Source organism: Catharus ustulatus, chromosome 16 (assembly GCF_009819885.2).
Source record: "Catharus ustulatus isolate bCatUst1 chromosome 16, bCatUst1.pri.v2, whole genome shotgun sequence".
Classification (NCBI taxonomy): domain Eukaryota; kingdom Metazoa; phylum Chordata; class Aves; order Passeriformes; family Turdidae; genus Catharus; species Catharus ustulatus.
In genome coordinates, this window is record NC_046236.1 from 145,104 (window position 1) to 170,453 (window position 25,350).

The 25,350-nt window shown below is 45.7% G+C and overlaps 1 protein-coding gene across 29 annotated transcripts in view; it reads right to left on the bottom strand.

Annotated features, from left to right (window-relative positions):
• MAPK8IP3 (mitogen-activated protein kinase 8 interacting protein 3) overlaps positions 1–25,350 on the bottom strand; it is a 63,239-nt gene that overhangs the window by 6,818 nt on the left and 31,071 nt on the right. For 8 of the 29 annotated variants that reach the window (XM_033073880.2, XM_033073864.2, XM_033073879.2 and 5 more), the window contains 20 exons: positions 24,386–24,397; positions 22,739–22,756; positions 19,266–19,323; positions 18,148–18,300; positions 16,781–16,862; positions 14,902–15,053; positions 14,293–14,349; positions 13,660–13,830; positions 12,104–12,230; positions 11,273–11,368; positions 8,708–8,866; positions 7,632–7,797; positions 6,987–7,172; positions 6,196–6,379; positions 4,712–4,831; positions 4,361–4,441; positions 3,604–3,671; positions 2,366–2,514; positions 1,403–1,574; positions 1,189–1,302 (listed from right to left, as the gene is read on the bottom strand). In XM_033073880.2, the coding sequence (XP_032929771.1) occupies positions 1,189–1,302; positions 1,403–1,574; positions 2,366–2,514; positions 3,604–3,671; positions 4,361–4,441; positions 4,712–4,831; positions 6,196–6,379; positions 6,987–7,172; positions 7,632–7,797; positions 8,708–8,866; positions 11,273–11,368; positions 12,104–12,230; positions 13,660–13,830; positions 14,293–14,349; positions 14,902–15,053; positions 16,781–16,862; positions 18,148–18,300; positions 19,266–19,323; positions 22,739–22,756; positions 24,386–24,397 (2,325 nt within the window). The remainder of the gene's footprint in view (positions 1–1,188; positions 1,303–1,402; positions 1,575–2,365; positions 2,515–3,603; positions 3,672–4,360; positions 4,442–4,711; positions 4,832–6,195; positions 6,380–6,986; positions 7,173–7,631; positions 7,798–8,707; positions 8,867–11,272; positions 11,369–12,103; positions 12,231–13,659; positions 13,831–14,292; positions 14,350–14,901; positions 15,054–16,780; positions 16,863–18,147; positions 18,301–19,265; positions 19,324–22,738; positions 22,757–24,385; positions 24,398–25,350) is intronic. The other 21 variants (XM_033073882.2, XM_033073870.2, XM_033073881.2 and 18 more) reach the window with 13 other exon arrangements.

Below are 25,350 nucleotides of genomic sequence, written 5' to 3' on the forward strand. Positions count from 1 at the left end.
GGGAACACAGAGGGGCAGGGGAAGTGACAAGTAGGAAGGGAGAGAAGAAAAAGTTGATTACTGGGAGATAATTTGGGGGCAACAGAAATAGTATAAAAACTAGCGAAACCACCACAGAAGCTCCTGTGAGTTCATACCAACACTGTTCTTGCTCACTTTGCTCTTACCGTACAGGGACAGACATGGTATCTGAGATGGGAGAGGGACTGTGTCACAAGGATCCAATGCTACATTTTAAGGGAGATTTTCTTGCTTACCACATTTTTTTTACAGAAACACACAAAGATAAAGCAATTGGTTTACAGCAGGGAAAACGTTTAACTCGGAACAAGGACAGCAGCCTTAAGACAGAATGGGCTTCAGAAAGGAACTTGGAAACAAGACCAAAATTGCAATGCATGAACAGGACTGTGTCACTGCCCTCCTGGTGTCAACCCCAGGCACATCCAGCTTCACTGCCCTCAAAGGAGATCATCCCAAGCCTGACTTCCAGGAGGACTACAAGAGGTTTGCTCTTTTCAGGTATTTGTTTCTCAGCTTTCCTGTGAGCATTGGTGAGAAAACACATATTTGGCTGCTTTCTGTTGAAAGCAATTGCAATCAGCCTCAAATCCTACTTCCCCATGGTGATCTGGATAAAACCTTCAAAATAAGATGCTGACAGGCAGGTACAGAACAGGATTAGCAAGAACTTCAACTAAACTTCCAGCTCCAGAGACTCAACTATTGACTGTTACTGCTGGGTCCCCTCACCAGGCTGGATTTGGTGTAGGATACCTATTTCTACTTGACTGATAAAGCTGAGCCCTAATCTGAGTAAATGGAGCTTTTTTAAGCTCAGTTTCTGCAAAATACTGCTATGGAGACATTTAGATGATTAGGCCAAAATAGAATTTCCAGGGAGATCTTCCTGGTGACTTCTAATCCTATGGCCTCCTTTTGGAGACTTACTACAATTCCCAAAGCTTTGTTTCTCCTGTTTCACAGTAGCTACAGAATCAGTTCACATCACTCTGCTCTGTCAAGGTCCAGGGCTGCTCATACTCTGGGATTTTTGCCCTGAACATGGCTATGATTAAATGGTGTCTAATGTCAGGAAAGGATCACCTGCCATGCTGTACAAATAACACCTAAAAGCCTCTTTTTTTTAGGGGGGATGGAGGAGCACTTTCAATAGATGTCACTTACTCTCAGTCAGAGGAATGGAGATGACAACACCATTCCCAGTGCCCACCCAAAGGCGGTTGCCAGCGATGAGCAGGGCTGTGATCCGCACAAAGGAGAAGCCCAACTTTCCAGTGCCTAGGAAGCAGGAATGAGAGTTGGGGAGTCAGTGATGACTTTGGGTAAGGTCTCCTTTGGACAAATTCTGCCTTGAGCTCAGTAAGCAACAGACCCTTACCTAGCATCTTGCTGACGTAAGGCTCAATGTCGACATCCTGCAGATGTTGATGGCTGTGGGCATGGTAGAGCCTCAGTGTAGAATCCAGGCGGATGGAAACCCACACTCCATCTCCAATCCATGCCAGCTGTCGCACCTGGCTCTCCCGACGAGGATGGGCATCAAAGGATTTCTGAAGGAAACCAATGTGAGTTCACAGAAGTTTTGCCATTATCCATACACATATACTCCATTTCCAGCTGAGATCACTTGTTTGGGTTCCAAAGATCTTGGAGAAGCTGTGTTAATGCCAACTGATTCCAGCAGTTCACAACTGCACTCAAAAAATCCTTTGCTTGAGCTGCTGTATCAGACCACTTCAGGAGCAAGAACAATTAGACGCCGAGAGTATTCAATGTACTTGACAGAAAAGGAAAACACAGAACTCCAGGATAAATTCCAAAGATCAAACTGCTTTGGGTTGCTAATGTAAACTTCAGATCCAGCACTTCTCAATTAGAATTATTTCAAGCACTCAGATTTTTACCAACACCACTGTACTGATTTTCATCCAAAAGGCTCTAAACATTGTTTTTTCTTAAGTAGGATCCTGGGGGATTGCTAACTCTGCTGTTGCTTTGTGCTATAATACCTATAGATGGAGAAGCCTCAGATTATATGTGAAGAGTCACTGTAAAACCAACACCTATGTTTGGTCAGTATATGGCCTCACAGACTCTCCAGTAAAGGCGAAGAAAATTGTCAGTTTAGACTTTCTGACAGAACTATGCTCTGCAAAGGGAGGAAGGATCAAATATCCCTCAGCAGATTAGATCATAACATGACTCAGACTGACAGTCTTGGTCTTGCAGACAGCAATGACAACCCAAAGGTTCTGAATTTTACACACTGCAACACAGAACAGCTGTAAGAACAAATACAACACAAGTGTGTGTATGCATAGACACGTATGTGGTCTCTTACCTCAATCTGCATCGTCTTTGGCTGGATAACATGGATTTTGTTCTTGTAGCCACACCAGACTCTATCATAGACCACAGCCATGCAACGGATGGAGTGGTGAGTGTGGCCAAGATCCATCAGGTGGTAATTACTGAGATCCCACTGACCATCTGAGGTGAAAAACAAGTGTGGAAAGATGCATCTCCTCCATGACATGTGAGCATACAACACAATCCTCTACCTTTCTATATATATCTGGGTATACAGGCTTAGCTGATACTCAAATGCTCAGTCTGCTTAGGTTTGTGACCTTCTCATGACTCCTGTTTCGGGCACAGCCTTACACACATGCAACATGGAAAGATAAAGTTTAGTTTGGTGTCCAACAGCTCTCAAATTAGGCCAATTTAAACATCCTGAAGGGAACAGTCTTCTCTAACAAGTACTACAAAACCAGTGGGAGAAGAGGAAAGACAGCTGAACAAGACCATGCAGAAACTTAAAAGGAAATCAGCCATACAGTCTTTGTGGTAAGGTTTCCTCACATCACAGACCTACAACATAATTCCTCCAAAGTGTCAAATGCAGGAAAAGGAATCAGATCTCCCTTCTCTCACTCTTATTTTTGACTAACCAGGCAGGTATTGTGTCCTTCACAGACAGGAAGGCTCTATGTCATGAAGCTTTATCTTATTTCTGATGGGAACAATTTTGACGCATCAATGGTCAGGCTTGAGCTCATGACAAAGACTGAATCAAAATCTGAATTGCACAAGCCCAGAAATCTCTGTATTTCTGCTCACTGAATGAACTGCTACTCAATGAATAACTAAGTTCTTTATATGCCAACATTAGTCACAGTTAGCAAATTCCCATGTGCTGTCAGGTGTGAACACAGCTAAGAAACTGCTCAAGCCACAGGGAAACAAAGCCCACAGCAGGGAAGAGGATTAGAAACCGAATTTACTAACTGCACCTCAACTGCACAGCATATGTATTCCTAAAAGTGTCATGTTTACTCCACATATGCTACACAGTACATACACACATTTTTGTTCAGAAAAGCTCAGGAAGTGGTGATTGAGCACACCTCAGATAGTTCAGGATAGCGAACGTGCACAATATATACGTGCACAATAGCTATGTGTTTTAACTCTGTGTTTGTACTCCAGCAGCCATCAGCGTTCTCACCTAAGAGCATTTAATCCACTGCTACACTTTCAGCTCAGTTTTGTTTTCTCTATTACATTGATTCTTACCTTCTCCCCGATGGAATATGGCTAGTGTTCCATCAGCCAGAGCAACCAGGACCCTCCCTTTCACATGTCTGAAACAACAGAATAGTAAATACATAAAAAACACCACGGAAGTGAGGGACTTAAAAACTCTTCCTGCCAGCCATACACACCAGCTTTACACTGTCTCCAGAATTCCCAGCCAGTTTAGCATTGTAGGAACATCCTGCAAGAGGTCACACCTCTTACCTTCACTGCAGTAAGATCATCACATCTGTAAATTTTCTGTTGAGGAAATTCTTCTCCTTCGCAATACAAACACCATCAATTTCAACAAATTCCCCCTAATTTACCCCTCAGTGAAATTCTGTCTCTTTCCTCCCCAGTTACTTCCTCCTGATATTGCTACACATGTATTCACTGAATTGGGTCAGGACCGCAACTGAGCCAGACAATGGGCTGGTATGAGGCTTTCCCATTACAAAAACCTTAGGAAACTTCTCTCACAAAACAATGCACTTAGGAAAGCAAAGAAAATGTGGGTGCCACATCCTTGGAAGTGTTCAAGGCTGGGAATGTGGATGGGGCTTGGAGCAAATTGGTTTAGTGGAAGGTATCCTTGCTCATGGCAGGGAGTTGAAACAAGAGGATTTTTAAGGTCCATTCCAACCCAAACCATTTTGTGATTCTGTAAGTCTATGACAAAGAGCTGCTAACACCCTTTAAAGCATTGCTCAGGCCATGAACCTTCTCTTCCAGGTCCCTTGGAACACACACTTACACCAGGCTCAGCACAGAGTCCTTCAGCTTTATTGAGTGCAGACATTTCTTCCAGTTGGAAACAGCTGAGTGCACATAAAGCCTGTGAGAGAAGACAAATTGGGGAGGGTTAGCAGCAGGTCCCCATACCTTCAGCCTGCCCAGGTTTGACTCTTCCCTTCTGGTAGGAAAGGTGGAGGTGAGGTAAGAAAGTGATATTAAATCTCTTGAGACTATGGTGAGCTGAGCAATGAAATGAGCAATGAAAACCATCTCCAGAAACAAGCAGTGAACCAAAGGTGTGTGGACATGAAAAATAAGAGCCCAGAGCAGGGAGGTGACACAGAGATCTGCCAGCCCAAGGGGAACACACCAGCCATTTTGAGCTCCCAGCCACATGGTAGGGGCAGCACTGGTGCAGGTCCCAGCATCCTTGGTTGACTCCTGATCTGGCAGTGTTGTGCTAGGCTCCATCTTCAGCTGTCCATTCTCCCTGAAGAGGCAAAAGAACAGTGTTAGAGATTTAGCAGCAGCAGTGCACAGAATTCCCACCTAGACCTACAGCCTGGCACTTATAGACAGGTATGAGCCCTTAAAAACACAAATTACAGTAATTTCACAATTATAAGCCGCACCATTTTGACTAAGAGCCCAGAAGTGCGGCTTGTATTCCAGAGTGGCTAATATATGAAAAAAAGTTCAGAAATTTGCCAACCGGAAATGCGAGCACGCAGCAGCCCTGAGCCGAGCCGAGCCTGCGCGGCTCTGAGCAGGGCCAGGGCCGGCCGCGGGGGAGCAGGGCCGGGGCTGGGGCTGGCGGGGGAGGGAGGAGCCATACCCAGCCAGGGCAGCTCCGTGGCGGCAGGGCCAGGGCCGGGCCAGGGCAGCTCCGCAGCAGGGGAGGCGGGAGCCGGGCCGGGCCGGGGCCGTTCCCTGGCGGGGGAGGGAGAGCCATGCCGGGCCGGGGGAGGGGGGGTTGGGCCGAGCCCGCACAGCCCTGAGCCAGTAAATCCCGCGTTCACGCGATTCTGTTACTAATTGGCAACTTTGTGAAAGTTGCACAAGGATCCTCGCTGCGAACGAAAGTGCGGCTTACAATCCGGTGCGGCTTGTATATGGAGGAAAAACGAAACATTGCTGACACCCCAGAAGTGCGGCTTATAATCGGTGCGGCTTGTAATCGTGAAATTACTGTACTTCCTTCTCTTTGGTAGTTTTCAACTGCAAATCTATTTACAATATTTTCTTTCTCCTCCTCTTACAAACAAAAAGTACTCCAAATCTACAGACCCTGAGTTTAGCAAGCTGTTACACAAAAAATATTTTCTCTGTTCATTTCCAACTTCAATAGAAATAACTTAGAACAACATGGGCATTCAGGAACAATCTGTATCCAAGACTTCCACCCTGTTCTTCAGGCCATCACTTCAGCTTTGTCTCAAAAACTTTTGAGTGGTGAATATGTTTTCTTGGTTACCTTTACAGCACATCAGAGGTACTACTAGAATAAATCAACCATCATTTCTATTTCTACCCACATATCAGTAAGCTCCTTCAGTAAGAACATAAAGGGTACACAAACTTTGGGAGACCTGCCTTAAACCACAGGTCTAAGTTCATAGTGAGAGGTCAAATATTTGCATTTTAACAGCTGACCCAGTCAGTTGCAGGCTGAGCCATGTCTGTTCTAATTTAGTTTTTTTCCTTCTCTGTTAGCCCACCTGTAATATTGCTTGGGCACAAAACTGATAGAAGTCTTTATCAGAAGATTAGGCTGCATCTCATATCACTAAACTTATGAAAACAGAACTGATCAGTAATAGAACAGAACCATTACTCTGACCCCAGCCCACCTACCCGTTCTGCCTGGATGCCTGGGCTGGGACAGGGTCTGTGAATACGTGCTCAGTGAGGGGTCCAGGCTGGGCCTGCGTTGGCTCTGCCTCGCTGGCACTGCTCTCTGGGACCTCTGTAGCCTCTGTTGCCTCCTCAGTAGACTGAGACTGGTTGATCTTCCCATTGCAGACAGGAGCCACCTCATCTGGAGGACAATGAACAGTGTGAGACATGCTGAAGAATCAGTTGGTAAGTTAACTATGTAGACATCAGGCTGTCAATTCTCTAATTTATCTTTCCTTGCCAAACTCAAGTCAAGCCCTGAGCCTGTGCCACAGACACAGCAGCTCATCCAGTATCTTCTGCCTGGATGGGAAACAGACACTATTTTGAAGCAAGGCCTAATCTATGACTAGCATAGCACAGCACTGGAAGGGCTCCAAGGCTGTCACTACAGTATGGAGTCAGCAATGGCAGCAGTATGATTTGCATGTGAGCTTAATTGGCTTCCCAAGGCTCAGAGAACAAAGCCATCAAAACAGCAGCACCTGTAGCAGGGCAAACATCTCACATGCCCAAAATACTCAGCTGTATGACTCCTGCAATCAAGCTGCAGCATGTGAATCAAGAGAAGAAAGGAGGGCTCTAAGAAGAAATGTACCAAAAGAGCCTTTGGTATTCTTGTATCATAATAAAATTCTGGAGGCCTCTGAAGTGCTCAACCTGGGGACAGGCGAATGTGTCTGTAACACCATGAGCTACAGGACTAGCTGTAATTGATAGGTCAATAAGTTTTACATCCCAAAACTTACTCTGTCCCTTGTCCAGCACAGGTGTGTCCCCACGTGATGAACAGTTGCTTCGCGGCACATTGCAGCGGGTTGCACAGCCCACCAACGTGATCCCTGCCAAGACACCATCTGCTCCAGCTGACTCTTCGGGATTCACATCCCCCTCCAAGAATATCTCGCCTGGGGGATAGTCACTCTCACTGGCCGCTGAAGAGCAGAGAACAGGTTCTCATGTAAATCAAGCAGTCACTGCTGATTTAATGTACTCCTGTACTCCTGAGGTCACCCTAATGATGGAAGATGCTGATCCTCGGGGTTCATCACCCTGTGGAGGTACCACAGCATCAACCAGCAGCCTGATCCACACCAGATCCCCTCATCCCTAGTATCAGTATGCAAGGCAGGTACAGAGCCTTCCACACTAGACAAGGCTCACTCCTCCTTCCAAAAAGCACCTTTTGTGTACCAAAGGAATGACTTACTGAACACTGAACAGGGAGAAATCTCCACAGGAAGGTCCTACAGGAAGGCAAGATCTGGGTTATGATTTTGGGGAACAATTACAGAACACAACAAATCCCAGGGACTAGTTCCCAAGTGAGGATGTCTGCTACTCCTCAGTGGGGCAGGTGATCCTGTACAGACTCCAGCCTGGGCCACACTCACCGGGGATGCTGGAGATGCATAGTACATGAGCATTGCAGACAGTGAACTGATCCACCACTGTGCCAGGCTGGTTGGCATCAATGATCACGACTTTACTGGTTGACAGTGTGCTAGTGAGGATCCAGACACGGCTGGATGTGGCATCCATTTCATGGAGCTCCTTTGCCTTCGGGAAAACAGACACACAGGGGCATTATCAGCACTCCTGTTGGATCAATCTGAGCCTAACAGTGCTTGGCAACATTTACACATGATGTAATTTATTTTAAATTATATATTCTGTTCTACAGTAGAATTACAGAAGAAATTTCTCTCTTTTGTACAATTGTCTAATCAGTTATATTTTAATTTTCATTTTTATTAATTTGATTCCATTCATGTTGCTGCACTAGTATCTAGAGCACTGGCCAAAGAGCCTGTCTGACTCCTTAGGGCAAGAATAATTTGGCCACTGATTTTTCTGTTAAGATGTCTGACAAATGTATCAGTGAATAGTCAGTCATCCAGAATGCCCTGAGTCTGGGATGTACCCACTGATCAGCTTAAGCAAGCTGGTCTCAGGAGAGTATAAGGCAGCAGTGTAAGACAGATGTGGAAAAAACCTCTACAAACCAGACAGCATAAAATATTCTATTGTTATCTGCAAATTACAAAAGCTTGGTTCTTTAAATAGAAAAAAAATCACTTAAGACTACCAGAAACCAGAACTGGATTAAATCTCAAATCGACTCACAGACTCTATTAACAAAGCTTTGCCTGAATGTATTTATTATTTTATTAATTTACAAATGAGGGCTATATAATCTTCCTAGCACCCTCATCAAGCATTTAATTGCCCTTATTATTAGGATTTTATTCAGAATTCCAAATATTTCAAAAGCAAAGGCTGGAAAACTTTATACTGGATGATTTGTCCCAAATCACATCAAAAGTCACAGAAGAGCCAGCACACCACAGCACTGCCCCACAGGTAGAAGAGCATTTTATGGCATAGTACAAAGGTACTAAGAGAAGGGGTATGGCAGGGATGAAATGAGAAAAAACATCAGAGGGGAAAAAAAAAATTATTTTCTGACCTTTCTTTTCTCAGGAGATGTATGGTTACTTTTGTTCTCGCCTTCCACTTCCCTATCACAGGTGAGGGGATCATGCCCAGGATCTAGTTTCTGCCCATTCCCAGGCTCCTGTTCCAAAGGTCTCCACCCTGAGAGGTTGACTCCAGCTGCACACCACAGCTAAGAAACAGAAGCAGGAATCTAAACTAAGAATTCTGCAGGCTTTGTGGTCTCTTTGAATTTAGGCACCTTTGTGGAGAACTGTCAAATGTGAAATATCTAAAACATTTAGTTGGAAACACTGGATCTTGATCATTTCTACTAGAAGATATCAGATTTGATGGAGGTAAGACAGAGGATCTCTGTACCCAGCAATATCACTGCTTTTTAGCCACTGCAGCAAAGAAAGACAGGATATGGCAGATGTTTAAAGTGCTCAAACTGACGGCAGGTTAAATGAGACATTAGAAAGAAGTTCTTCCCTGTGAGGGTGTGAGGCTGGTGAAGCCCTTGCACAGGTTGCCCAGAGAAACCTGTGGCTGCCCCATTTCTGGAAGTGTGGAAAAACAGTCTACTGGTTTAGCTCCCACATCAATAGTTTTCTGAAATCAAATCCAGCTAACCCTCCTATGAATTATTCCCAGGAAGCTTTTTTAGAAAATGCTTGGAACAAAAGTACAGAAACAAATACAGTAATTTCACAAATACAAGCTGCACCATTTTGACTAAAATTTTGCTCCCACACTGGAAATGCGGCTTACACTCAGGAGTGGCTAATACGTGAATAATTTTCTGACATTTACAACCCCAGAAGTGCCAGCCAGGGTGCCGAGTCAAGTACTTGCCAGTAAAATGCAGGATTTTGCGATTGTTACAAATTGGTTACTGTGTTGCATGGGGGGTGGGGCCATCTCAGTGCCGGCAGTACGGGCAGGGAGGCAGGGGAGGTCCCTCCTTCAGGCGGGGGAGAGGCAGGGGGCTCTGTGCTGACATCCCCACGGTTCAGGGAGGGGGCAGGGGCTCTGTGCTGCCATCCCCGCAGCCCGTGGGGTAAGCGGGGGGCTCCTGTCCCCGCCTGCCGTGGCAGCAGCAGGCAGGCTCCGCCCTCGCCTGCCACCGCCGCCTTGGGAGTGGGGGGACTCCGTCCCCGCCCGCAGCTACCGCCACAGGTGCCAGTGGGGGCTCCGTCCCTGCCATGCTGCGATTCTGTTACTATTTGGCAACTTTGTTGCACGCGGGTCCTCGCTGTGAACGACACAGCGGCTTATAATCAGGTGTGGCTTATTTATGGACAAAGAACAAAATGTTTGCCACCACCCGGCGATGTGGCTTATAGTCCGTGTGGCTTGTATTCATGAAATTACTGTACTAGAGTCATCTAAAACTTTAGGGAAAGATGCTGCACAGAACATTATCTAAAGATCACACCTAGAACCTTCTAAAAACAATAGCATATTTATTTTTTTTACAATTTAACCATCAGGATGACTTCTAAAAATCATCTCTGAATAAAGTAATGACAAACAGGCTATATCAAAACAACCAGTTACAGTAGGTAAGTCTGCCACCTGCACAGATGACCACTCATGTCCAACTGCAATTCTACTCTAAACATTCTAGTATTAACAGACGTGGCTTCATAAAAATATACTCCAGATTATACTGGTCTGTTACCAATGAATTCTGGTCAACAGTGGAATCTAAGGAGTAATGAAATGTGTTTTTACTTTCACTTGGTAATTTTCACTAATTTTTTAATCGGTTTCCGTAACACCCTGAGGAGTCCTAGCAAAAGCATTGGAAGCATAAAATGTTGCTGCTGTTGATGAATTGTCTCACAAAAGCAAAAGATGTCACAGAGCAGGAGGGGACCTAGCAATCAGAACCACCTGAAAATTTTGCCCAAAACTACAGTAATTTCACAAGTATAAGGCGCACTGGAGTATATGCTGCACTTCCAGGTGTCGGCAACTTTTTGTTCTTTGTCCATATATAAGCCACATCGGTGTATAAACTGCACTTTTTTTTGCAGTGAGGATCCACGTGCCACAAAGCAACGAATTAGTAACAGAATCGCACCTATGCGAGGTTTACTGGCTTGGCTCGTGGCCATGCAGGCTCAGCTCGGCACTGCCCCACTGCCAGGGCCGTGCGGGCTCGGCTCGGTGCTGCCCTGCCGCCGCCAGGGAGTGGCCCGCTGCCCCACCGCCACTGGGTAGTGGCCCTGCTGCCGGGCCACCAGGGCTGGGCAGACTCCAGCTCGGCTTGGGGCTGCTGCGGGCTCGCACTTCCGGGTTGGCAAATTTCCGAACCTCGTCCATATATTGGCTTCTTGGGAGTATAAGCTGCACTTCCGGGTTTGGACCAAAACTTTAGTCAAAAGGGTGCAGCTTATACTCGTAAAATTACTTTTTTTCTACATTCACTACAAACCACCATTCAAAAAAAGGAAGTGGAAGACAGAATTTGGGATATATAATGTCAAAAGAATACAGATTGTTGCAAAAACTGCAGATTTAGTGACCCAAATTCTTTGCTTGTTTCATGTCCCCTTTCTGGACTGCATGGTGAGTGGAAACAACGTACCTTCATAGTTGGGTCCTTTTCCACCAGTGGGCGACAATACACAGGCACAGGGACATTTTTCATGCGAGTATCTTCCTGACCACCATTGGGACTCAGCTAGTGGGAGAGAAGACAAAAACGACAGTATAAAGCTGCAAACAGTGGGATATGGTAAGAGAGGTGTAATCAATGTGGCAGAACCAACCAGAGGTGGCTGCTGCTGAGGCCTCCTATCACATCTTGTGTAAAACACAGTCCTTAAGGGGAGAGGAGCAGTGCACCCAAGAGACCATCTCACAGTCATCAGTGCCCCAGTGATGGCCAACAGGCTACACACTGCCCTGCTGATAGCCAAAGGATGCTCCCTGCAAAGAGTCAGGACACTAGCATTCCCTTCCATCATGACAGTTGGATTTGATGATCTTATCTTTGCTTTTCCAAATTTAATGATTCTATGGCCTGAAACCTCCAAGCCATGCAGCCAGTGTCCTCCCTCTCAGGGGGTGTCTTAACCAGTTAAATGTGTCATAAACCAACAAATGAGGCTGATGTTTGCTTTCGTGTTACTGATGGGAAGAAGTGGGCATAAACTGCATTTGTTTTTCATACTAAATGACTGTTAAAGTTCTCAGAGTATAAATGAAATAACTAATGCTCCAGCCCAATTATAACAAAGGAAACTTTATGTCCCTCCATTGACTTCGGTAGAGATACATTAATTTGCTCTGTGCCTACAATTATCATACCAAAAAACATGCACATGGTACCTCTAAATAAAACAGTTAATGACTAAGGTCCTTAGTTAATTACTAAAGTCACTTCCACTCAGCCTGTCCAGAGCATGGTCCCTACCTGCTTGTACTTGGCTGGGAGACTCCAGCCACACGCCTGCAACCGCCCATCATCATTGCGCACATGCTCCCGAACCTGCCGGTACTGCTCTCGCTTCTGCTCACGGCGTGCCGAGGATGTGCAGTCACTGAGGAGAGAAGCACAGTCAGTGTCACCCAGCTGATGGTTAAAGACAGGAGCTAAGGGTGAAGGGAGTGTGGCCAGTATCAGGGAGGGCACATACAACAAACCAAATCCAGCTGTGAAAATAGATGTAGAGAATCAGAGACAGGAAAACTCTGCTGAGAGGCAGACACAGGCAGTTCTGATCTGTCACCTGTGTGATGTGGCAAGCCAAGTCAGTCATTCCCTCTTAAAATGTTCCAAGAGCTCTTCAGAAAGAGGGAATAATCCTTCTCTAAAACCTATCTAGGAGATCACACCAATTTTTGCTGCACTGTTACGATTTACTAATCTAGTATCTCTATCAGGAAGGTGTTTTCAGCTCTTTCCCTCCTCATTGTTATCAACTATGGATTTTTCTGTCCACTATTAAGCCTTCTCTGCTGACAAGCAAAATATGCACTAACTGCTGGTTCCAACAGAACAACTCCAGCTTTGCAATGGCAAAGGTTAAACCAAAATTTGATCTGTGAGCTTTTAGGCACATTTTAATATAATCAAATCAAATGCTGTTTGCCAGCTCAGGCTCTCAGAAGGTTTTTGAAGTATCATTCTGAGGTACAAAGATCAGTAGAAAAATTAAATGCACTGCTGGGAAGTACTCAGACACCACAGCATGACTGTGAGATATCATCAGAGAAAAAGACAGAATAAGGGCAGTGGGTATCTAAAAAGTTTAAATTTACCCTTCTACAAGATTCAGTGTCTTTTCAACGATTTCTTTTTATTGTAGAAGTTATCCTACTTTGCCACCACATTCTCCAAAGTCCTTCCATAAAAACACACCCCACGTGAAACCACACAACCTTTGCAATGGCAGAACATGTTGTGAACTCACGTAAAGCACTGAAGAGTTTTCTCCTCTCATGTCAGGGACACAAAAAATTTGGGTAAGACTGTAGAAGCGATACACAGAGGCTTATTTTTAGTATGGTTAAGATTAAAACCAAGTCTAGAACTTAAATGTGCTGTGGAGAGAACTTTTATCTTCACTTAAACCCCTTATGAAAAGGGTTGTGCAGACATTCCATCCCTTTGTCCTGATGCTGCCATCACACTCCAGCACAAAAACCCTCCTTCATTCCATCCCAGTCTGCAAATACAAGTGCAGAACTACAGTGAGGCCAACTTCAGCTCCAGTGATCCCTGCTGAGATGATCTATCATGGCCTGAAAAAGCCATGGATACTGTATTTTTGGGAGGACAAGGTTTGCTCAACCTATCCATACAGTAACTGATGAGTGAAAGTTCAGGGAAATAAACCACAGAGAACAGAGACATATACTAACATCACACAGTCCATTTTCAAACTGGAAAACAGCTTATTTCAAACACTGCTGCTCTTTGGGAGAGCTGCAGGGGGGCCTGGCTTGACACACAGCCCTGCAACTCACTCGTCAGGGAAGAACTCGAGGGTACGGCTGCCGGAGGAGATCTGACACATGGTGTGACTGCGCCGCTGGCTGAACCCTGCCGTGGTGGGAGACTTGTAGTGGATATTCACAGAGGGGTAGGTCCTCTTTGCTGGGGGAGGACTGGAGGAAGAGCTGAACAGACGGCTGAAGCTAGGGACAGAAAAAGGCCAACAAGTAAGAGAAAAGGTACCTGGGGAGACAGGCACCATAGATACACAAAAGGGGAAACTGGAGGCTGGGATCAAAGGCTGTAAACCTGTCACAAAAACTAGTCTACTTCAAACCCAGACCTACATCCTTAGTTTGATTGGCGGAAGGCGTTTTTAGCTTCCAAAAATAGGTACCTTCTGAAAACAGCCCTTTATTACAACAGAGTGTAAGATTTCATTCCAGGACTCACGAACTTTTTCAGCTTGTGAAACAAAATCAATGTGCATGGTCAAATCTGATTTTAATTTCACTAAGTAAAAAGGAAGCCCTTGAACACAAAAAGCTTAAGCCAACAACACTTCTATCTGACATTAATGTCAGAGTTTACTAAGTTGCCGTCTGAAGTAGAAACAGCAACACTCCCCCTTTTCTTAATCTTGCATCAACCACCAAAGAACTTACAACTGCCAAATGGTGGATTTCTTCTTCTCCTGGACAGATGGATGCTCACGGGAAGCTCTATGGACAAACACAGCAGAACCAACTTAATTTCTGCATCTCTGCCAAGCAGCAGATCATTTCCATCAAGGAAGCCATACTGAAAGTCAGAATTCATTCTAATGTGTTTCAAAAGACACCAGGGAAAGGGACATGCACTGGTCTTCAATGCAAGCACACCCATCCACTTTAAGTATCAATGTGAAAGTGTTAAACATGAAGTTTTATCAAGTCTCTGTAACACTGTCTGCCACAGTGTGGGAACTACAGAACCCAGCATTAGTCACTTCAAGCCGTAGCCTTTAGAACTCATCAATCAGAAGCTAGAGCTTCTCCCAGCTTAACAAGCACACAAGAAACAAGCAAGACAAACAACTGTCAAGTGTCTCCAGCAACATGGGACTTGCAGCCCAGAAAAAGAGAGAAAGAATTGGTATTAGGAGAGAAGCATGACCAGTTGGGAAAACTCCAGTACTTCTCAACCCTATGTTGGTAGGGGTTGTGTCGACCACAAGGTACAACATGAACAGGTTCTGCCCTAAAAAGGGATGTTTACACAACACCCAGCCTCACCTGATCATCTCTGTCCACCTGACAGCCTCCTGGAGCTCCATCAGCCTCTCCTTGTACTGGTTGCGCTCCATCAGGACCCGGGCCATCTCCACACGGGTGAAGCGCCGGCGCTGGGCAATGGGAATGTTGTCCTGCAGAGGGGAGGAGCACTGCTTCAGCCAACAAAAGATGGAATGGGATTGAGGTTAGTACCGAGCAAGTCAGGGGACAGACACATATTTGTTAGTTCTTCTGTCCAGCTTGATTTCACCCCCATTTCTCCATATGAGGAGCTAATTCAGACAGTGAGCTCTGAACTATGGCCATGGACCTCTGAGTGTTTGGCAAACCCATGGAAATTAGAATGAGGATCACCACCAACTTGAACACATAGCCCTCACATACACACACCCCAGTGTGGGACCAGCAAGGTGCTTTGACAGTCTGCAAGGAATGGTAAGAATTGACAGTGGTCTGTTACTCCAGAAATATGGAAACCAAAGCTTTAATTCAGTAGCAAAGCCAGTCACATGCAGCATGGAGCACCACATAATGCCATCTGCCCCCTCAGGAGGACTGGAAGGAGGTATTCTGTTAGTACAGATAGCTAAAGATAGGATACAGAAAACTAAGGAAATGCCTTTTCCTCTTTGGTGACACAACTTGATCTTCCAACGAGGGCACAGGCAGCTTTGGGTTGGGAACATGAGTGAAAGTCTGTTTGTCTCTTTTGAAGAGTGGAAAATGAAACCAACATGCCTAAGTTGCAGAAAATATCTGCACAAAATAAAGACTGCAAGAGTTTTGGGAACTCACTACTAGGAGGTGGCACAGGGTAGTGCTAGACTGTGCCAATTCCCAAGCTCAGCCGGCTGGTAAGTGCTGCTGAGAGCTGAAACAGCACAAATTAACCAAGTCCCTCTCTAGCCTCCTTGGATTTTGAATCAAATCTGTATGAATAGTCAAAACAAGAACTGTATAAACAAAAAGGAATTTTTCAATTATTTTTTAAATTAAAGAACCAGACCTCCTGTCCATTCAGCTGGAAACAAATCCAACTCTCTTCAGCAGCTTATAAGCACAACTTGAAAATGTTCCCATCTACCTAAGTTCTCAACAGACCAGGCTCACTCCAATTATGTAATGAGATTTAGGCTAAAACTGAACCTGCTCTGATACCTAGTGTAAAAAAGAAAACAGTAATACTGATATGCAATGCACTGAATTCCCTGGCATAGCAGAGACATTTACAAGGAAAATCTTGTTACTGCTTGATTTGCCTTTCTTTTTTTCAGCTATAGTTGGTCTTTGTTCAAAAGCCTCTATCCCAGCCAAAAGAGTTTCAAGAGCTGTCCTCAAAGAACAGCCTATGAGCCTTCTCTGCCTATACCCTGTAACAGGCAGTACTGGTTTATGGAAAAGAATTAACAAGAAAAATGCAGCACTAAGACATGGTGGTAGTCACTGCTGCAAAGCCGGCTGTGTAAGCTGGATTTCACTGCATGATGTCCTCACAGCTACATCTTTACTGTCAACATGGGGACAGACTCTTCTGGAAAAGCCTGACAGTTTTAACACTCTGAAAGAATCATCACTGCACACTAGAATTTAATTCTAAATTAGGATGGTATTGAGCAGGGCAGTGCTCTAGCATCTGGCTGCAGAAACTACTTGCTGCACAGTGGTACTGACACTGGGTCGGCTGCTCCTCTGTGCCAGATTCTGGTTTGAAAGTTGTATGAAGGGATTTCATGCTCATCAGCCACAACCCATTCACCACCCTTGCCCTCACTGCTAACAAAGGCACAGCAATCTGCATCTCAGGACTCATATACATGAAGCAATATAGGTAAGTAAAGCAACCCCCTTTCCCCGCAGGCATTTTAGTAATGTCATATACCAATTCTGTACAGAGATAGCTGCTTACATCCTCCACCTCCTCTTTGGGCTCTCGTCGGGCAACAATTGCTTCAGATTTCACTCTAGGAAACAGGAAGAAAGGGATCAAACAGCAAGTGACACCATGGCTGGCTTTGGGAAGAGAACCAGCTATGGGAAGCCTGGCTGCATCCATTATCAAGTGTACCAAGTGTACAAAGTCTGAGATGCTTTTCTGGCATTTTCCTTCTCTCTTCCAGGGCATTACTCTGAACAGCCTCAGTGACCTCACCCCATTTTTTTCAAACATTTGTTGTGACTACCAAAATACTGACCACTGGAATAATCCAGGCAATTTCTATTTCTGAACCAGCATCTACATTCATATATTTGATATTCAAATATTTGATGAGAATTGAGCCATTTTCAACAGGGAAAATGCTGGCTTAAATGCTTCTGCTGGACTGCTTCCAGTTTCAGTAGATTCTCTGATTCTTTGTGATTCAATGCAGTGAAAAAAACCCCTAACACAGTTCGACAAAAAGGTAAAGAACGCCAAATCTGATAAAAAATACTGAAAGTATTTAAGTGAGTGCTTTCAGTTTCTTTGAACTCCTACCTGACGCATTACAAAAGGTATTTTTAAAAATCTCCCTGCTTGCAAGACTACTTTCATTTCAGACATTCTGAACAATGAAGAGATCAGTCTGTTATTCTTGGTGATTCTGAGCTCAGACCACAGAACCTTCTGGATTCCAGCTGGAGGAAAAGCCCTGTCCTCTGCCCTGAGCGCCTGCAGTCATGCACAGCCAGCCACAATGGAACTGCTCTGCTCTGAGCTCCAGGAGGCAACTTTGTGCCTATGAACATGAAACCATCCCAGGCTTTGCTGGGCAGTTGGGATAGTTTCTCTAGTTTGAAAGGAAGATAAAAAGTGGCTTTTTCCTGTATCAGCCTTTAGAATCTCTTCTGCCTCTTCTCACTCTTAACACAAGCAATGAAACAATTACCAACATAGGCATTTAAATACTTCTTGTGCAACTTCTGAGCTTTCAGTAAATGAATGGGCATTCACTTCTCTCAGAGCTATCCTGGCTTCTAGGAAGATCAAGCTCTCGGCAATTTCCTTCAAAACTATTTGTTTTGGGTGGTTTTGGTTGTTGTGGTTGGTTGGTTGGCTTTTAATTGCAAATTTAAACCCTTAATGCTTCACTCCAGGGAGCCTGGGTTTGGAGTTGCTGCTTCAGAATCCTAATCCCATCTTGTTGTGCTCTCTAAGGTACCTTTGAATGCCAATGCCAATCCCATGAGTGAAACAGAGTAAAACAGAGGAGGTGGATTTACCACTCTTCACTCCCAGCTCCTTGGGACAGGGGGGTAATCACTCACCTCTTTAGCTCCTCCTCCAGCTCCTTGACTCTGGTTTCTATTTTGGCTTTGGCCTGCTTTGTTGCCTCCAGTTCTCCCTTCAGCACCTCCTGCTCCCCAGACAGCTGGTCCACCTTGGCAATCAAATCATTCTTCACAACGTTCAAAGCATTTCTTAAAGGTGTGAAAGGGACAATAAGCAAAACTGCCCAAAACCAGCAGCTGTCCATAAAAGAGACCTTTAACTGAAGTCAAAGACAGTACAAGGAGAGTTGAAGCAAGTGTGTTTAACAATTCAGTCCAGCTATGACTCAAGGGAAATTAAACTTTGGGAAGATGGAGCTGCAGAAGAACAGAAAAGTCCCAAGAACTGTTCAGGATGAGGGTTGTCCATTCCTGTATCCTGACTAACAAACCAACCTCTCCTTCGAAAGATGGCAGAACAGTCCAGAAGGCATGTGTAGAGCAACCTGTCTATTTTTTACAGAATGAAAGTCTGAAATACACCTTTCAGAACTGCTGTCATCTGCAATTGAGGATAATTGCAGATGACGGCAATAGAAATATGCATTTCCAATCGCTCCAAAACATCTTAAATTTATAAAATCAGTGGCTTCCCATCACAGTAGATTATCCAGCTCTCCTCTGGGAGTGCTCTGCCTTCCTCTTCCCAGCTCCTCAGCTTTAATAGCTGGTTTGCCAGCTTTTCTCAAAAACCAACTCCATTACATTGTCTGCTTCTGCTCCATCAACTACAAAATATTTGAGAACTCAACAGTGAGAATTTTCTTCCTAATAACAAACCTTGCCTAATAAAACCTTATTATCAGCAACCTCCTCACAGAGGCACAGACCAACACACGGATTCCCACTGAAGTTAATATAAAACTTGCAACTGATCCCAGATGGCATCAGGCCCTAGAAGCACATGCCTAGAGGCTTTATCCAAGTGCCTGCAGAAAGGAAATAATTAGGAAAGAGCTCAGGAGAGTAATTCTTCCTCTACAAGTGAAGTAACAAGTATTCAGGACATCCAGTTAGATAAACAAATGAGGCAGGAGTTCTGGCCAAGACCTACTCCAAGGTGACATCTTATCTATAACCAGGCAGGTAGGTCAGAGCATGTGACAGTTCCTTACTTGGTCTCCAGCAGCTGAGAGTTCTCCAACAGCAGATTGCCCACTTCTTTGCCCATTCCTGAAAAGAAAGGCCAGGCAGTTTTCACCTGCTCTCTTAGAAGCATGCAACTTTTGTGGCACTGCCTAACTTATGCTTGAGGAAAAGAAATCACTTTTGTTAGGATTCCCTAGATTCTTATGTCCTGTGTGGAGAGAGGAGTGTCTCTAGCTGAATGACCAAACAGCACCAGCAAAGACACCCATGTGTCCTGCAGAAAATTCAAATTCAGACCTAGCCTTCTCACCCCAACCTTCACAGACCTCTTTGAGAGGGACAGAGGGGAGAGCTTCACTAATACTAATCAGGGAAGTCAAGGCAGTAACTACCGGTTCAGCCCTGAGCTATTGCAAACATTTTTTATCATTCCTCACACAGAATGAAAGTAGTTTATGGGTTTTTCACAGAGGATAGCAGAACCCTGTCCAAGCTGCTGTACTGTTCTGCACACTAGTGATTTTCTTCCATTGTTAGTATACACCAAATTTTCTGTTTGCATGATCTGGGATCATGGTTGTGATGCCTTTCATGCACATGAAAGGCTTCCCCATTATTGACTTTCTGCTAGAGAAATTTTAATAAGACTGTGGATTTTTCCTTGCTATACTTAGGTCTAACAGCTTTCTCACAGATGTTTAAAATGTGAAGTCTTGGCTCCACCACTTCAGACCCACACTCAACACCTACAGCAGACACTCTGCACTTGCACTTGGGCATCCATGTACAGCTGCAATCTGCAGACTGGTTTAAAAAGAACACTGATCTTGTAATCACATTTGGGGCTAAGAGAAAAAAATCGAATGCAGTATTTCATAAACCAATGACATTTAGGGACTAAAAAAACCACATCTGGATTGTTTCCCGCTACCAGGGACTTGCTGTCCCACAGTCAGCCTCTGTCCTATAGTGAAGAACAGAGGGCACCTGAGAGCTGAAGGCAGAGAGGTCTCTCCCTGCTGGAGTACAGTGCTGAGGGGTGCAGCTCATATCTCACCACAGGTCCCAGAGTATGAAGAAGTCTCCCCACAATTAGTATCTGTCCTGCCCTCTGAACTCTATCTTCCTTCATAGCAAAGACATCAACAGTCTTCATGATATGTCATTTGCTAATTAATTAGTATTTGCAGAAAATAAAAACAACAAAAACTTGAATTAAATGAAAGTTAGAAGAACATGGCAGTGCACGAGAAGTGAGAACACACCACAACACTCCAACACACCGATCCTGTTCCCACAGTTAAATGGGACGAATTTATGATGATAAAAGCAAATTCCCCAGCAAGAATGAGTCAGAAGCAGCATTTTCAAAGAACTTTTGAAAAATTAGTGACAGATAATTAATCACTTTGATGTTTCAGGCAATGTGTGTCAGAGAATATTCCAACAGCACGAAAGTGGAAAACATTAATTGCAATGTAAACTACAGTCTATTTTGGGTTGGTAAGGTGAAGGATCAATAGCCCTTTTTTTTTGTGACAATGCCACATGTAGGTCAGAAGACCCTGAAATCCTCCATTTACTACAGTAATTTCACGAATACAAGCCACAGCAATTTGACAAAAATTTTGGTGGAAACCCGGAAGTGCGGCTAATAGTCGGGGGCGGCTAATATGTGAATAATTTTCTGACATTTACAACCCCAGACGTGCCAGCCAGAGTGCCGAGCCAAGCACCTGCCAGTAAAAGCCGGCATTCCGCGATTGTTACAGTGTTACTGTGTTGCCCTGGCTCCCTGCAGGCAGCATGGGGGGCGGGTAGAGAGGCGGGAGAGCTCTCTTCTTTCCTCCTCTGCCGCAGCCCAGGGGAGGACAGGTGGGGGGGCACGCCACCATTGCCGCGGTTCGGGCAGGACGGGGGGGGGGGGGCGCTGCCATTGCTGCGGCTCGGGGACGATGGGGGGGGGGGGGGGCGCGCCACCATTGCCGCGGCTCGGGGAGCCGACGGGGGCCCTGCGCCGCCATTGCCGCGGCCCGGGGAGGAGGGGGGGGGGGGCCGCGCCGTCATTGTCGCAGCCTGGGGAGGACGGGGGGGGGCGCGCCGCCATTGCCGTGGCTCGGGGAGCCGACGGGGGCCCTGCACCGCCATTGCCGCGGCTCGGGGAGCCGACGGGGGCCCTGTGCTGCCATTGCCGCGGCTCGGGGAGCCGACGGGGGCCCTGCACCATCATTGCCGCGGCCCGGGGAGGGGGGAGGAAGTGCGCGCCACCATTGCCGCAGCTCGGGGAGCCGACGGGAGCCCCGCGCAGCTCGGGGAGGAGGCGGGGTGCTTTGTCCGCGCCCGCCGCCGGCGCCACGGGCGCGGGAAAGCTCCGTCCCCGCCCGCCGCCGCGGGGCAGCGCCGACCCGGGGTGACCGAGCCCAGTGGCAGCGCCAGCCGGCCCCGAGCGGCAGCGCCGGGCTGGGCCACCTGGCCCCGTCAGCAGCCCCTAGCGGGCCGAGCCTGCACAGCCTTAGCTCAGCCAGTAAACCCCGCCCTCCCGCGGTTCTGTTACTAATTGCACGCGGGTCCTCGCTGCGAATGACAGAGCGGCTTATATTCGGGTGCGGCTTATTTATGGACAAAAACCGAAATATTTGCCAACACCCAGAGATGCGGCTTATACTCAGTGCGGCTTGTATTCGTGAATTTACTGTAAATTCTTTTCTTGCTCATTTCTAGTGATTCTAAAAATAATCAATTAAATATTTAGCCTGTAAGCCATTAAATTGACACAAGAACATTAAAGGTGCTGAAGAACACCCAGGCAAAAGCTCATCCCCATCTTTTTTGGATTAAATCTTTTTCCTTCATAATCTTGAGTCATACATCCCTCTCTGCAGCTGTTTTTGGGAGACAAAGAAATTACGGGGGAGAGGGTGCTATCACGCCAGAACTAAAGCCACACAGTATTCTGGCAGTATCTTTCACCACAGCTTCTACTTGTGTGTGATGCAGTGATAGCTCAATGCCTTAACCACCTAGAGGTCAGAAATGCTCCTCTGGCAATAAAGAACAGGAGGAAGCCTCCCAGAGCTATGGAATAGCACTACAAGATCATCTTACACAGCTCTGCTCATGGGAAGGAAACTTTCAATGATGAGACTATAAGAAGACCTCTTCAACCCTCTGGGGCATGGAGCAAAGAGTGGTGAGGTCTGGGCAAAGCCCTTTCCAGCAAGCACCTACACCATCTTCCTCCCACAGCCAGGGAAACAGTGTGAAGCATCAAAGCGGATAATCAACTACAATGAAACAGATGGGAATCCCCAAAACACCTCCACAGAGCAGCTACATCCTGCTTCTTGGAGAGGTGGTGCCACCACCACAAAAAAAACCAAACCAAGGTGATACAAGACATATGGACGGATGATGAGTGGATGAAAGGAATGCAGAAAAAAATGCACATTAAAAGAATAAAATAAAATAAAATAAAAAAGTAAAAAGGCCTTCGCCTTACCAAAGAAATCATCCCGTACTATGAGAGCCATCCCATACGAGAAAGGGAACAGAAAAAGATGGGGACAAAGGGGAAGAAAGGAAGAGAAAAACAGCAGCCATTAAGTACCGGTCTGTAAACAGCAAACAGAGCAGCTCATCAGCACATGTACAGTGTGTGGTGCCAGCACATGTGATGCTTGGTTATCTTGTTCTGCTGCAGCCTGACCTAACGGAGACTTTACCTTAGAGTGTCACAGAATGGTGTGGGTTGAAAGAGGCCTTTAAAACTCATCTATTTCCAGTCCCCTGCATAGGCAGGGACACCTCCCACTAGACCACATTTCTTTAAGCCCCATCCAACCTGGCCTTCAACACTCCCAGGGATGAAGCAGCCACAGCTTCTCTGGGAAACCTGGGTCTGGGCCTTACCACCCTAATTGCAAAACAAGTTTTCTTATATCTAAGCTAAATCTCCCCTCTTTTGTTTAAAACCATCACCCCTTGCCACAACAGATGACAGGATAATCTTGAGATGACCTCATCTGCTTCCTTCATCTTCATCATTTTTCCTGTATGATACATCCTTGAGTTTCCCATCACAACAACAAAGGCAGGTCAACAGACATTATGAACAGAGTGAAGGAAGGACAGTAGCAGGGGGAAAAAAACAAAAGTGGGGTTGAGTATCAAAGCTTTCATCTGGCCTAAAAAGGCCCAAATCCACCTCCACACTGCAACAAAATCCAACCCAACCTCAGCGGGAGGTTTTCTGAGGAATGTTCACAAAAAATGCTGCTTACAGTAAAATGAGTTTGAATGAGAAAAAAGGGGTGATGTCACCCCTTTCTTGGTATCATCACAGAGCCCATGCTGAGCAGTGCCGGGCACAGGGACATGGCAGAGCTTGTTGGCACATAACGGTATGACAGCTGCCAGGTCACCTCTTTTACTACAAGGCAAATTTTACCCAGTTTGCACTGCAATGAAGAGAGATCCCCTTGACTTCAACTGAAATTGCATCAGAGCCCAAGTGTATTTTACAAGCGGGTGCAAACCTGATGGCAGAGCATGGACCTAGGGCAGCAAGCAGCCTCCTCCAACAAAGGACAGAGCCATCATCCAACTCCTGAGACTGAAAGGCAAAGTTTCTACCAAAGACAGAAGTTTTGCCACTCTAACCCATCACAAAAATGTCTTTAATGTCACTACCACAACACCTGAAGGGGATTGGTTTGCACCAGGTAAGTGCCCCCCTCAGCCAGTGGGACATGGAGGGACTCCTCACAGCACAGGCCATGAAGAGGACAGTGGGACCCTCACTCAGTCTGTGTCTACGTGACCTCTGCTACAAGTACCCTTCCTGGGTGTAAAAAAGCCCTTTGAGCCCCAAGACCTTGAGTAGCAGGCTAGTGTGACACTGCAGAGCAAACCTGCCCACAGCTACACAAGAGAAAGCGGCTGGAAAAGTAGCAGGAACGTGAGCATAGCAGGGACCTCCTCCTGCAGGGACCCACCAGTGTGAGGCAACCAAGCAAGGCAAGGTGGGAGAAGTCTGCAAAGCCAACCATGTTTGGACAAGAGCAGGGGAGTATCACACGTGTATACCACATCATCCAACCTCAACCAGAAAAAAAGAAACAAGGAGAACTGAGCAGAAGATACACACCTGAGAACTCCCCTATGAGCCATGTCCAGCGAAGCACAGAGAGACAAGGGAAAAAGGAAGTGAAAAAGGATCCATCAGTGAACTGAAACCAATAAAATCAAAATTTTGTTCAAAAAAAATTAACAATGATTCAGCCATTTCAATGTCAAAAGGCATGAAATAGTAAGGACAGGACCTGCCATAGTTGTTGATGGCATGACTCTACGTACAGGACAGAAAAAAAAACCAAGGAAAGGTAACCCGCAGTACAACTGCAACCACATACCTCAGCTATACCCAGATTTCCAGATTTGGATCTGAGTCAATTAGATCTTCCTGGACTGGGTAAACTTTATTTTGTCTTTATTTACTCATCTACTACTAAATGCAGAACAGCTCATTCCCACTACCTCTCACTTCCCTTCCCCTCCCCTTGCGATTTTAATAGCTGGATCCTCTGAGAGACCGCACAAAGACAATGACTGTGCTCTCCAGTGACACTTTAGCTTGCAAAAGACAACTGGTTGCATTTAAAACCTTTCTTTTATCTATCTATCTATCTATCTATCTATCTATCTATCTATCTATCTATCTATCTAAGTTTGATAATCTGTTTCAACTCCTGAACACAACACTCTACATAAACTTACCGCTAATAAGATATTTCTGCATTTCTGTCTTAACCACAGACCCTCTGTTCTTTAATTTCCAAAGCAAATATAGTTGGTTATCCTAAACCTGAATCACAGAACAGTTTGGGTCGGAATGATGATCCCTTGTCATGGGCAGGGACACCTTCCACCATCCCAGCTTGCTACAAGTCCCCTCTAACCTGGCCTTGGACACTCCCAGGGATGGGGCAGCCACAGCTTCTCTGGGCAACTGCCTTACCAGCCTCACTACACTCAATAAAAGGACCTGTCCCCTGAGCACAACCAAACTGCTGTGATCGTTTGTGTCTGGAAACACTTGGGATAGGGAAGAGC